The sequence below is a fragment of the Artemia franciscana genome, chromosome 16 (assembly GCF_032884065.1).
Source record: "Artemia franciscana chromosome 16, ASM3288406v1, whole genome shotgun sequence".
Taxonomy (NCBI): domain Eukaryota; kingdom Metazoa; phylum Arthropoda; class Branchiopoda; order Anostraca; family Artemiidae; genus Artemia; species Artemia franciscana.
Genome location: NC_088878.1, coordinates 33,941,501 through 33,955,612, shown reverse-complemented (window position 1 = coordinate 33,955,612; position 14,112 = coordinate 33,941,501). Strand labels below are relative to the sequence as shown.

Below are 14,112 nucleotides of genomic sequence, written 5' to 3'. Positions count from 1 at the left end.
TTGGTATGGCTTCTTCACGAGCCTGCCAAAGACCCTGATTCAGTTGGACATTTTTTCCCAATTACAAATATTAGTCGGTCTTTAACGGAGGGAAAAGGTCACATCGGGATGAATGTTTTTATTTTCCAATGTGTCTGTCAAGATTTCATACTGAATTAAAGTTAAAACACCACTTGAGAAACTGTAAGTGTCCACTGAATGGGTACCATTCCGTTGAGACGGCTTCGGATGACAATGCCATCTTGTGTTTCAAGAACTTTCAGAATTCGTTCTTGCAGAGCGACAAAGGTGGCTTTAGACATCAAAGTTAAACTTATTGATGTATGCGATCCATAAAACTCGAATCGTGTTAAAGAGCATGAAGCCATTGCATTCTCGTATGCCGATGTGCAAAGAGATGCTACTAATACCATGTAATTGGTATATGTATTTGAGACATTGGGTGCGGAAGATTGTGTAGGCGCAGCTATGGTTGCACTTATTAAAACAACAAATAAGTCAGTTTCGCGGCGGTGCAATGTAAATCACCCAATGACTCTATCGACGAGTTAGCAATTAGAAATAAAGAAATTTGTTGGGTATGTTAGGGGAAATTTGTTGAGGGTTGTGGGGAAACGCAAGTCTGCGACCATGATCATTTAGGCAATCCAATTTTATCTGAAGCAACTAGCTTTCATGGACTAGCACATAAATCTTGTAATTTTAACGTTAAGCAGCAATTTTTTCTAACGGTTTACATGTAAAATTCCAACTATGATTTAAAATTCATATTATCACCGTTGGCACGTTTGCAGAAAGGTGTGTTGTAGATGGTGCATAGCTAGATGGCTCTTTTTCATATAACATTATACCCAAATCATCTGAGAAGTTGCTGCTCTTAGAATTCAAATAGAAAACCGTTGAAAATAATAATACGAACTTGAACAAAATCCGTTTTTTATTCCTATACTTTTTTCCCCAAATCTATGTCAGTTGATTCAAGTACAAAAAGTGAGGATTTTAATAGTTTCCCCTCCTTAAACAGCGCTTAGCAGAGGATGAAATGCATGATTTATTAACGTGTAAAGGCCTATACCCCTACGTGTACTACAGCTCTACGTGAGACCTAACAACATTTTTTTACTGGCTGACAGACCTTTTTTACCAACAACAATTATGTACTTCTTACCCAAAACACAGAATAGGTTAGTCCAAAATAAGAACTAACAACAGCAAAAAAAGAAACAAAAAGGTAGAGAAGAAAAGTTACAAAAGGGTAAGAAAATAAAATTGGGCTATGCCATGAGCCTGGTAAACTGTGATAAGAACCTAAAGTAAAAAACAAAAGCACTTCCTGACAGCTTATCCGACAGTGTCTTAAACGACATACTAAAATCAATAGCTTCATATTTAGTAATAATTTTCCTATCGTTTTCGAATAGTTTTCTTATAGTTGTCATAAGAAAATATTACGCCATGCATCTGAGTCAGGTCTTAGCTGTCCTAGCATACTTCTGCATCCCGAGTGGGAAAATATGCTTGTGGCGGGAGGATAACTCTCGATTCTTTCTTGGTGCCTCTGGAAGTACAACAAAAGTGCTTAAACTTACCTTGCCTTCTGTATTTTCAGAGAGCCAAATTTTTTGGGTATTACTAAATTGAGTAAAATCCTTTGCCGTTACGAAGAAAATGATTTATGGTATAATGCGGCTGTAAAATCAGTTGGAGAAAACAATCGCCTCATCATTGTCTATGATAGCTATCCAAATCAAGATTATGAAGTTGGCTTGGAGGATGTTTGGCCTTTAGGTAAGTTGTTACTGGTCTGGATTCGTTAAACATGCTGTCGACGATGTTGAGCCACTCACCAGAATCCCTTTTCTTTCATGATTGTTCGTGGCAAGTTTGGACGCAAATTCATCCTCTTCCTCTTTGGTTGCTTCTCTTGTTAGCCTCCATCATTAGTATATTTATACTATTCTATTATTCTATTTATACTTTTCTATATTCTACAGTCTATCTTTCATGATTGTTCGTGGCAAGTTAGGACGCAAAAATTCATCCTCTTCCTCTTTGGTTGTTTCTTTTATTAGCCACCATTATTATTCTATTCTGTATTCTATAATATATGTCATTTATTATTCTATATTATTTTATTATTATTAACAACTTCTATTTAAGTTAACTGTACTCAATGATGATCAGATTGTTGTTACCGTCCTCATCATACGTTGTCGGTTTCAACAAAATTGTCTTGGCATATTAAGCAGAAACGGCGGATATATTTACTTCTTTTGCATTTGTAATACTAAGAATCTATTAATGATCGACCCATTCCGTTATTTAGCATTTTTAAGCTTTATTTAAGCTTAAAAAGCTTTTATTTAAGCTTTTAAGCGTTATTTAGTATTTTGGACTATCTGCTGTCTTTGGGCACACACACTGGTAGTGCTGGGGAGCAGATGGTAATGTCTTTGTTTTTTTTGCCTGGTCTTTCGATACCTCTCGATTATTGCAATTTTTGTTCATTTCTGAATTTTTTGTACAGTAAAGACCACGCTCAATGAAAAGCAAAGAAAACAGTAAACGAGAAAACTTCATAGCGAATAAATAGGAACTGCGCTTAAATCTATAATAAATAATAACAAATTCTATTGAAATTATATTGTCTCTCTACTACATATACCACACCAGTAGAGGTCACGAAGGTATCTTAACCGTATTTTTGTTAGGGGTTTCATTTAATGAAGGTACAGCTTCTTCAAGGTCAGCTACTCTTGAATTCCGGGTTCTTGGGGGGAGTTGAAGCAGATATTTAGTGAACCTGTAGAAGTATGAACTATTTCTCCCGTTATCCGACTAAAAAATTCTAAGATGGTAATGTGCAGAATATGGCGAAAAACAAATGAATTGAAAAGAGATGCAAAATTTTAATTGAAGTGTACTTTTGTGTAACTATGAATGCAAATATAGCAGTAATTCTGCGGGATTCTGTAGTAATTCTGTAGATATGGTTATCAGGATCAGGAATTGACACGTTTGACAAATACATTAACCGATTAGAAAGCCAAGATACATCGTGCTTTCTACTGAAAGAATCACAGAGGACGCAACAGATCACATATGAGACGGGCTGTTTTCATATCAGATGAAAACGAGGATTTAATGTTAAATTTGTTAAATTTAAATTTAACTAATGTTAAATTTGGGACCACGCCTCAGGGATTGATCTCAAAAGGTTTTGATCAGAAAGTCATCCAACAGTTCGATTAACACCTAGGTATTACAAACACATGAAACAAGAGAGGCATTGATTCCATTAGAAAAACAGAAACGGGCAGATTTCATAGGGCTCCACAACGTAGGTAAAGTAGAACAGAAGATGAACTTGCGTCTTGGTAGACTCCTCTTTGGATGGGGGCACTTTCATCTTGAGTTAATGGCTCCCTAGATTCAAAAAGTGAGTTCTTGTCGCCTATTAAGCTCCTTTCGAAACTACTGGGTAACGCTGCGTTTTTAGTGGTGGTAGGAATTTTTAATTCTTACATGTGAAAAAGTGATTTTCCTTGATACTCTAGATGAGATTTTCCTAAATAGGGTTTTCGCCTTCGGCGATTCCAATAGTTCAGTTTTCATTTCTATCCGACAGTATTTTTTAGGGTTTCAGGCTATTTTTTGTTATACCTACAAATGTGTTTATGCAACGAACTTTTATCATTAAGATTAAATAAAATGATAGTTATCAAATCATTTAATCAAATTGTTTATTGTAAACAAGACAAACTCTCAAAGGCATGGCCCAAAAATGGCACCTTTTAGTCAGTCAATTAGTTATAAAATATAAAATATTGTAATAGTTATAATTCGGTCATCACAAGAAAAATTTGTATACTCTTTGTCAAAACGCACAAGTTACTAGTTATTAAAAGCCCTAACCAAACTTTTCGCAAAGCATTCAGAATAACGCTGTGACCTGGAGTTAGTCGGTGTCAGTTTTGGTCTTTCACAGCCGTTTCTCTGAGGAGTCGAGATCTAAGAGTGACAGAGGGAGGTGATGGAAAGTTGATCTCTACCTACAAAAATTTGGCCCAGTTGAAATGCTTTTAGATAAAAAGAGTAAGGTTACGGGGAACTTCCGTAGGTGATTTGTAGTCGTCTGCTGTGAACGCACTTAATTTAATCACTTTCTTGTTCTGTCAGGGACAAATGACAAGCAGGACATGTATATTCTAATAGTGGTCAGACGAACATGCTAAAAACAAAATCTGGCTGATCCTTTGTAAACTAGAATTTCTTTTCAGTTTTCTGTATCTGCATAGCACCGTTTGACTTCTGTTTTTTAAAATCAGTGTTGTATTTTCATGCCTAGTTAGATGAGAAGAGATCTATACCTTTCGCAAGGTAGTACTGTTGCTGAGGAGGTTTGGGTGGTTTGGATTCAGACAGGAGGTCAACATTCGTGAATATGCTCTAAATACCGATTCTTCATCACCTGACAAATTTCTTTTCTTTTTAATTGTGTTTTAAAAATTTTGGTTACTACGGGCTAGAGACATAATAAAGGATTGGAGTTTCTCTCGATTTTTTAGGGGGGGGGGGGGGAGGCACAGGCCAAAATCGAAAAGACAGTTGTAATAACATCTTTAATCTAGAAGCAACCGGTTGGATTAAAGAGTTTTCTATTTCTGCTTTGTATCTTTCATAATTTATTTTTCATAAGTTATTTAATTTATTTTTCATAAGCATTGGCTTTTTGTCGTGTAACTCCATGCCAGACAGTGCACCTAATATGCTGTTAGGACTCCTAGTGAACAGCTCTTGTATTGAATGTACTCAAAACAAATAATTTTGTCTTTGTATACTACTACTACTACTACTACTGCTACTAGCTGCATAAATCATGAAGCCGCCTGAGGCCAACACAGCTACGCATGCTCCACCTCCATCCCAGTCTGTTCGAGCCTCCCTCTTTATACCCTCCCAGGGAGTTTTATTTCACTAAAATCTTTTCTTACTTCATACTCCCACTCCATTCAGGGACAACTTGCTTTTCGCTTGGCTCTAGCCAATTGGTCGACAAGGACTGTCTTTGGTAATCTTCCATCCTTCATCCGCAGAACGTGTTCTAGTCATCTCGTCCTTTCCCTCATTATAGCCTTAAAAAGGGGGATTGAAAATCATATTTTTCGTATAGCTTAATGTTTGATATACGTTCGGTCAGTCCGGTATCCATAACAATCGATAGACAATTTCTCTGGAAAACATCTAGCAAATTCTCCTCCGTTCTTTGGAGCGCCCATAACTTGGAACCGTATTTGACACTGTCATCACTGTAGCTTCTAATATTCTAATCTTGGTTTGCAGTCTTATCTGCCTATTCTTCCAAATTATTTTCAACTGTGAAAAACAACCTCAGCTATTGCTATTTACTTTAAACATCTTCACTGCACCCACCATCTTTACTAATAATTAATTTAAAAAAAAACTTTTTCCAAAAATATGTTTTTCAAAGAAAAGTAAAGAACTCCATTAAACCAAAAAAAGCAAAACAGAATCAAATAACCTGCCAAGCGTAAAAGTACCATAAATAAGCATCGATAAATGAATGAAGCCCAAAACGAACAGAGATTACAATGAATAACGGAGTCAAACTCAAAACGAGCGGAAATTAGCACGAGTAATGATCAAAACCCCTATGTCTTCCCAAGACAAGAACATAGTCTGCACTTTACTGGAAAATACAAATGAATGTGAATTGTCAGTCTAATATACATATGCTGATATTTATTCCTTAAAATGCTAATACTATTTGGTTTATTAAAGTTATAAAAGTGAAAACATATAAAATATATTTTTTTCAATAAAGTGCAAATATGTTTGCTCTATGAAGGGGCGTATATGCCCCTTTAATACTTGCATGCGCATAGTTTTCGTTTCATTGAAACTCCCCCTAAACGTTCCAACTTAACGCCCTTAGTGTCATTAGTTATAGTAACTTCAGAAGTAGTATTAAAAGTATATACGTAGTGTCTTCTGGCTAGTTCAAAGTCCGTCACAACTTACCCTAAAAGGTCTAACTTAATTATGTAAGCTGTTATTGTGATATTGCTTTGTCACCATTTTGACAATCTACATGATCGTAGTTCGTTTTGATTTAGTTCAACATTTGCCTCAATATTCCTTGGAAGCTTCACCTTAATACCCTTAGCTTTTGTAGTAGCTGCAGTAGCATTAGCAGCAATATGTACACAGCATCCTTGTTCAACACACGATGAAGTTTTCATAGTGTGTTTTGATTTATTTCAACACAGTTTCAATGTTGCCAAAATTTACTCTTAGGTTTATTAGCAGTAGTAGTAGCACCAGTAGTTATAGTAGTAGCAGTAGGAGTAGAATTAATAGTAGTAGTCCTAGCCTTAGTAGCAGTAGTAGTACTAGAAATAATACTAATAGTAGCAGTAGTAGTAGTTATAGGAGCAGAAGCAGTAGTATTATGATGCAAGTATTGTCTTTATAAGCTTTAATTTCACACACGACACTGTCCCTAAGATATGGCTGATATGCCCTTTTGACAACCTGACTACGGATGGCACGTTGTCATCCATACAAGATAAAGTTTCAGAAATGTTCTCTGAAAAATTTGCCGTCATACCCTCAGGTATAGTTGTAATAGTAGTCACAGCAGTAGTATTACTACTCAACTTAAGACAATTAGCCATTGCTATTACATTGGTGATACACCCTTTTGATAAACTGTATATTCATATACTTCTTGAAATTTTCATCTTAATGCTCTTTGCCTTACAAGTAGCTGTGTGAAAATAGATGTTGGAGCAATAGTAATAGTAGTAGTAGTAGAACTAATAAATGTTGGAGTGGTAGTAGTATTAGTAGCAGTATGCACATATTGACTTTTAGTTAATTGGTATTCTCCTTTAAACATTCTCTGAAACTTCCAACTTAATACACAAATCGATTCCCATGACACGCTACTTTGACAATCTAAATGCACATAATATCTTTTGTTAGTTTGAATTTGCCATCAATATCCTCTCAAATTTTACCTTCATAGACTTAGCCTTAGTAGTAGCCTTAGTAGCCTTACTATTATCACAGTAGTTTCGGTGTCAGTAGAAGTAGTTGCAGTGTTAGTGTTGTATTAGTAGTAACAGTAGTAGCAGTAGTAATAATAGCAGTAGAAGCAGGTATATTTTGCGTTTTGTTCAACTAAACATCCCAATCATGATGCCCCTGAAGTTTCCTCTTATTACGGTAGGCTGTTCCAAAGATGTTGCTGATACTCCCATATCAGCAATCTGTACACTCATAGTATGTTTTGATTTTCTTCAACTTTCCCCTCAACGTTTCCTCTGATATTTTTTCAATATCCTCAGCCTTAGTAGTACTTGCTACAGAAGTACTAGCTTTAGTATTAGTAGTAGTAGTAGTAGCTGTGGCAGCAGTAGAAGCAGCGGTAGTAGTAGCGTGCACATATTGCCTTTTTGGTCAGTTGATCATCTTCCTTATCATTTCCTAAAAGTTTCAAATTAATATACTCAGTCATTCCTGAGTTACACCCTTTTGAAAACCCATATACATATAACATGTTTTGATTTTGTTCAACACTTCCATCAACATTCCCATGAAGACTCATCTTAATGCCCTTTGTATTTTGAGAAAGTGGAAGTTAAACATCCATACCTTTTCTCAATAACATATACTATACGTAATCAGTGAACAAATTGCATAACTTATATCCCTTGCCCTGAGGCCTCGGGGCGATGCCCAAACGCATAATTACTTAGCCTTTCGACAATGCTAAAAAAGTTGACGTCTCAAAACTTAATATGGATATTAGTTTTGGGAAGTTATGGATGTGAGTGTGGGGGGGGGGGTAAAGGTGGTTGGTTGCTCTCAAATCACTTTGATTCTTATAAAGGGCACTATAACTTCTAATTTCGAATCAAATGAGACCCACTTGAATTTTATACGACCACTCATTTAGAAAAACCTTATATGCCCCCAGGGCATAAATTAAAACTCGTGCCCCCGGGCTCGGGGGGGGGGGCTTTGTCAACCTTAGAGGGACTGTTATATGATATTTAGACTATTTCAAACAAAATGACCATCGCATAATTTCAATCAAATGCGTTTAGTGAAGAGAGGGGTAGTTGGGGTGGGGGCTGGTTGACCTCCATCACTTTCACCCCTTAAAACGGAACTAAAGCTTCCAATTTTAACGAAATGAGTCTCCTTTAAAGTTTTTACAATCATCCCTTCCATAATAACCTTAAATGCCCCAGGTGCTTTACTTGCAACCTGCGCCTCTAGGCTCTGATGTTTTGTATCTACCCCAAAAGCCTCTGTTTAAAAATTTCTATTGGATGTATTTCGGAAAAACACGACGTGTGGGGGGAGAGTAGATATACGACCACCCTTTGTATGAAGAACTTAAATGCCCCCTGGGCATAACTTGCAACATTTCCCCTGAGGGCTGTGGGGGGGGGGGGTGGTGTCTTCCTCACAGACATCATTTTCAGACCTTTTAAATGCGATGAACACAATTGCTATCTCCAAATTTTTATTGGAGTTGTTTGGGGAAATCGCGGTTATTTGTGTGTGTGTGTGTGTGTGGGGGGGGGGGTCTGATTGCTCTCAAATCACTTTTAACTCTTAAAAAGGGTACTATAACTTACAGGTTCAAATAAAATGGGCCCCGTCTAAAGTTTTTACGATTACCCATTCTATAAAAAGCTTGTATACCCCCAGGGCATAAATTAAAAACTATCCCCAGGGCGCTAGGGGGTTGTGTCAGCCCTAAAAGCGTTGTTATATGTTCTTTGGACTTTTTTGAACAAAATCGCTATCTCACAGTTTCAATCAGATGCGTTTGGTGAAAAGAGGGGTTTTCGGGTGGGGGGAGGGGGTTAGTTGCCCTCCATCACTCTCGATTCTCGAAAGGGAACTAGAAACTCTATTTATCAACCAAATAAAGCACCTCTAAATTTAAACAACCTTTCCTTCCATAAAAACCTTGGGCATAACATACAACCCTCGCTCCCAGGCTTTGGTAGTTTGTATCAAACCCAAAAGCCTTGCTATATGATAATTGGACTATTTTTATATAAAATTACCATCTCAAAATTTAAATTGGATGCATGTCGGGAAAATAGGACATATGGGGGGTGGAGTAGTTCCTTCTGACCACTTTGACTCTGAAAAAGGCACTAGACTTCTCTTTCTCTCTATTAAACATGAAGCATTTTCGCTAATATTTTTAGCTGTGCTGTGACCACTATCAGCGACTTCACAAACTATTTTCCTGAAATTATTCCATCATCCATCAATCCATGCATGGATGGAAATACCCATTATCCATGTATGAGCCAAAGAAGGACCCAGAAATTTTCCAGAAAAAATAAAATGGAATAAAAACTTCTTTCTTTATTGAGATTTTTACGAACATGCGCATGGATAACGTATTACGTAATCCATATATTATATAATCCATATATATATATATTTACGTATTACGTAATTCTGTAATAAAATAAATATTTATGCGCTATGTTTATGGGTGCTATTTTATAAGTTATGTTTATGAGTTATGTTATTATTATGATTTACTGATTTTCATTAGAAGTGTAAGTTTTATATTTTTGAGTTTTCTTTCCATACTCCTCTGTGTACACATTTTGTATGTAAAGAGGGCATAAATAAATTATTATTATTATTATTATTATTACTTCCCTTGATTTTGTAGCACCAAGAAAAAAAAAAATCCAAACCCATAAAATATCCACAGAAAAGCCAAGGTGGGCAAGGCTGTGATTAATTATATAAATTTTAAACAAGAGAAATATACCGTATCCATGCAAAATTATTACATCAGGAAAAGAAAGAAAGAAAGATGGTATTCTATTAATCGGTCCTCGTCAGAGAATATTTTCACACTTTGCAATTTGACAACATGGCTACGAAAAATACATAATCCCAGCAATTAAATTGTCTAGCCATTACACGTATAGAGAGATACAATCAAAAAAATTTCCTCTGAGACGGTGTCACTCCAGACTATAAATTATAGTTAATGATCTAATACATATCCCAGTTAAGGTGATTGTAACCTCAAAAGGTCTGAACCCGGTGGCTTGCACAACCCACCCCACTTAACCCGCTCTGAAGCACTCAAACTCAGAGAAGCTGTCTTCTGTTTGGCTACCTGGAGGCAATCACACAACAGAATATTTTATGATGTTGTTAACCCAGATGACTAGTGCTACTACAACACCAACAACTAACAACACTGAAGCACCATGCAACCTCAGGTCAACACAGTTGAGCACGCTCCTCCTCTAACCCAATCTATTCAATGCTTCTATTTCTTACGCCTCTCGTAAAGTTCGAGATACCTCTCGTAAAGTTCGAGATCTCTTCTGATCCTTTCTTATAGTCTGTTTTGATTCCGTTTATGATGACCCGCTTTTCGTTTGGCCCCAGATGGATGGACAAGAAGCACAATCTTTGGTAATCTGTCATTCTCTCCGTAAAAACATGACCTTGCCTCCTTAGCCTGTCATTGATTTAGCCTGTCATTGAGAATGAACCACATTTTTCTTAAAGCTTATTGTTTGATTAATAGTCTGTCAAACAACCTTTTGACATTGCCCCTAGACAATTCCTTTGTGAAAAATTCAGCAAAGCTTCCCCAGCCTTTTCAAGTGCGAACTTCAGAGCCATATTTGGTCGTTCCCTTTACTATTTCTTCCAATATTCCCATCTTCATTCGCATAATTATTTTCTCATTCTTCCAAGCTTTTTTTTAACTGTGAAAAAACATCCTGCAACTCGGCTCTTCCACTTGAAAGTTCTTAAGCTGAACTGGCCCGACATGACAACAAACAACAAAGAGAGATAAAACTCCACAAAAAAAACTCGAACGAGACTGCGGCCAGTAGAGAGAAAAGAGATGAAAGACTAAAAATAACGCGGATATTTCGCCTGTATCTAAACTAGGCGTTCTCAGCACAAGATAAGAAATGAGTTGCTTTGATGTTCTCATTGAAGTAACTCTAATAGCTTCTTTTCCCTACGTGGATCAGTAGCGACAATTGTATTTGTTATTATTGGTGGTGGTTTTATTTGTTTTTAGTTTAGTGTTTTTGCTTTTTATCCTGTGCTGAGGACGCCTAGTTTAGATACAGGCGAATATCCGCGTTATTAGTCTTCCACTTTTTACCTTTTCTCTGTAGCCACCATCTTTACTAATAATCTCAGCCAAGTAAGTGAAGCCATTCTGTTCAGCGATTCACACGTTACCTTGCATCACTTCTTCTTATTTACTTATTCCAAATCTAGTTGTCCTAGCATTCTTAACCTTAATTTTCAAACCTAATAACTCTAATACTACCCCGAACTCACAGGTATGGCAACCCCCTTTCAAAAATGTCGTTCCCGTATTAAGTGGTGTCTAGTTTGTTCTAGCTCAATTATACCAGTTATATTTGATGTTCGTAAATAAAACATATTTCCTCCCTAGAAACAGTAGTAAGAGAAGAAGCTAGTGATGACGGAAGTGATTTCGAATTGAACCCTACTGACGATCGAATTGTACAGAGAGAAGAGGAAGAAGAAAATGAAGTTGTTCAAACGAATTTCTTATCTGGCAACGTTGCTAATTCCGCCTTAGGTGAATGGGAAAAACACACTAAGGTTAGTTTTCATTTGTCGAATACTATTAAGCATTTTTAATGTTACGTGCTACTTTCGTTCGGGGGAGATGGTGGAACTGATGCCACCTTCTCTTAAATACCTTTCACGAAAGCAAGGAGTTTCATATGAAGTGATTTATACCGATAGGTGTTTCCTTATGCACCTTTATGGCAACAAAACTCTCTTCTGTTTTTGGTTCTCCTTCGGTTAAGTCGCTCCTTACTTACAGCTCGTTACCACGAACTGTTTGATCTCTTTGACGTGTATTTATTATATCAAGTGAACAGTTACAGCAAGAGAGAATATGAAAGGATTATTTTATTCAAGTGGTGGATCGGGATGTTGTATAGTCAAGGGAGCCTACAGGAGAGGGGTAAGTATTGCTTCAACATTACGTAAGATAAGAAAATATGTTTGTTTTTGGTCCAGTCTATGTCAGTAAAAGTCGCCTCGCCATCCAACTTAGTAAAAATTCATAGTAAAAAGAACTGTTTAATTAAAAATATTGCTCAGAACTACGGTAGATTAAACAATGTGACCAAACATCAAAATCTTGCCACAATTTTTAATAATAATCTAGTATTTTAGTTCTTAAGCAAAAAAAAAAATAGAAAAGGCTTTACAAATACTTAACAATTAAACAAAATAAAGACATGTGAGTTTAAGCACAAAAAGAAACTAATTTAAACAATAATTCCCCCAAAAAATATATTCCAGAAAGGCGTAGATTTTTTTAAAAAACAGAAAACGAGCAGAAATAAAGTCATATAGTAATTCAAACTACAAAAGAACACAAACCATTATGAATGAATAAATGAAATCCGAAGGAACAAGTTAAAATGAATAATTACAACGAACATAAAGATAACAGATACTACTATAGATGAATAGACAAAACATATAACAATAGAAATCTAAATAAATAATCAATTGAAGCTTAAAACTAAAAGATATTTCACAAACAAGTATAGGGATATCACCCCTTTTACCCTCTAAAAACCAGAACTTCAGTCAAGTTTTATTTTTGAAATTCGAAAGGTAAGAAATTTTCTAGGATTTTCATGAATATATAATGAACATAAAGATAACAGATACTACTATGGGTGAATAGATAAAACTTATAACGATATAAATCTAAATAAATAATCAATTGAAGCTTAAAACTAAAAGATATTTCTCAAGTAAGTATAGGGATATCATCTCTTTTACCTTCTAAAAACCAGAATTTCAGTAATTTTTTACTTTTGAAATTCAAAAGGTAAGAAATTTTCTGGGATTTTCATGAATTAATATCATCAACAGTCAATCCAGTTTCAAGTAAATTTTTGTTTGGAAATTTTTTTTTTATCCATACTTTCTTCCTATTAAACACACGCCTTTGAAATTTATAGCAAATCAATTGTTAAATATTGTATTAATTCATTGGTTTCAACTAATGTATAAATAAGGTAAGTAAAATGTGTAAAAATCAAAATTATTGCTTCAAAAATAAACAGTTTTCATTTTCAAAGTTACGTTTAGGCTTTAATTTCTCATATGTTTGAATAAAACAGTTTGGAAGGAAAAGTTACGAAAAATAATATTTTAAACTAGTGAAATTGATTTGGAATTCGAAAATTTAGTTATTAAAAAATGTATTCATCTCTATCTTGTAATCATGATTATTATCGTGGTTTTCTTCTTTTTAAGGCTGGTGATTTTACAAATACTAAGTTTATCTCGAAATATGTGTCGTTTTTAGTTAATCACAGATGATAAATATCGACCAGGCTTGTTTTGTTCTTTTGTTGTTTTTGGTGTTATGACAAATAAAGAAAAAAAAAAAAAACTGTTAAAAAAAATCTGTTTTTGTTTTTTCTTGCTTCATGTATAGCCAGTGCTGTCTCCTGAGCCAGTTTAGGAAAATTTGATCTTATGTCGCCCTTAACTGGATCGTGATTTTGCTTTATTATTGTGACCCATCCATATTTTTGTGTTTGACAGTAGCGAAATAAGGTTTGATGGGTTAGTATTTTTTTTTCAGTCCTATTTAATGAGTGACTTTTAATGTTCTGAAATAGAACTATTTGGCTTTATGTAACTGGCTTATGTATTTGGCTCTATAACATAAAAAACAAAACAAATGAAACAACTGAACAAAATGTTTTGGGCCATCAAGTCCTTCTTGGCTTTCATACTCCTAATAAGAGGTTCTGTTCTAGTACCCAATTGAAAAGTACTGTAGCTAACTTTTAAGCGCAATATACTGTCCAAAGAAAATGGGAAACTGAACAGACTTCCAAGGTTTTTCTGAAAAAAAGAGAAGAACTAGGAATATTTCGAACAAATGAAAGTAATAAGAAATTTTAGGGTTGTCATACAAAATATTAAGTTGGCTAAAGAAATCCAAATATAAAATATTAACTTTTCAAATATTAAGCT

At 35.3% G+C, this 14,112-nt stretch overlaps 1 protein-coding gene across 1 annotated transcript in view; it reads left to right on the top strand.

Moving 5' to 3' along the window:
• LOC136037368 (zinc finger CCCH-type with G patch domain-containing protein-like) overlaps positions 1 to 14,112 on the top strand; it is a 55,442-nt gene that overhangs the window by 30,470 nt on the left and 10,860 nt on the right. Inside the window, exons 6-7 of the mRNA XM_065720094.1 lie at positions 1,610 to 1,788; positions 11,519 to 11,691. Of these exons, the coding sequence (XP_065576166.1) occupies positions 1,610 to 1,788; positions 11,519 to 11,691 (352 nt within the window). The remainder of the gene's footprint in view (positions 1 to 1,609; positions 1,789 to 11,518; positions 11,692 to 14,112) is intronic.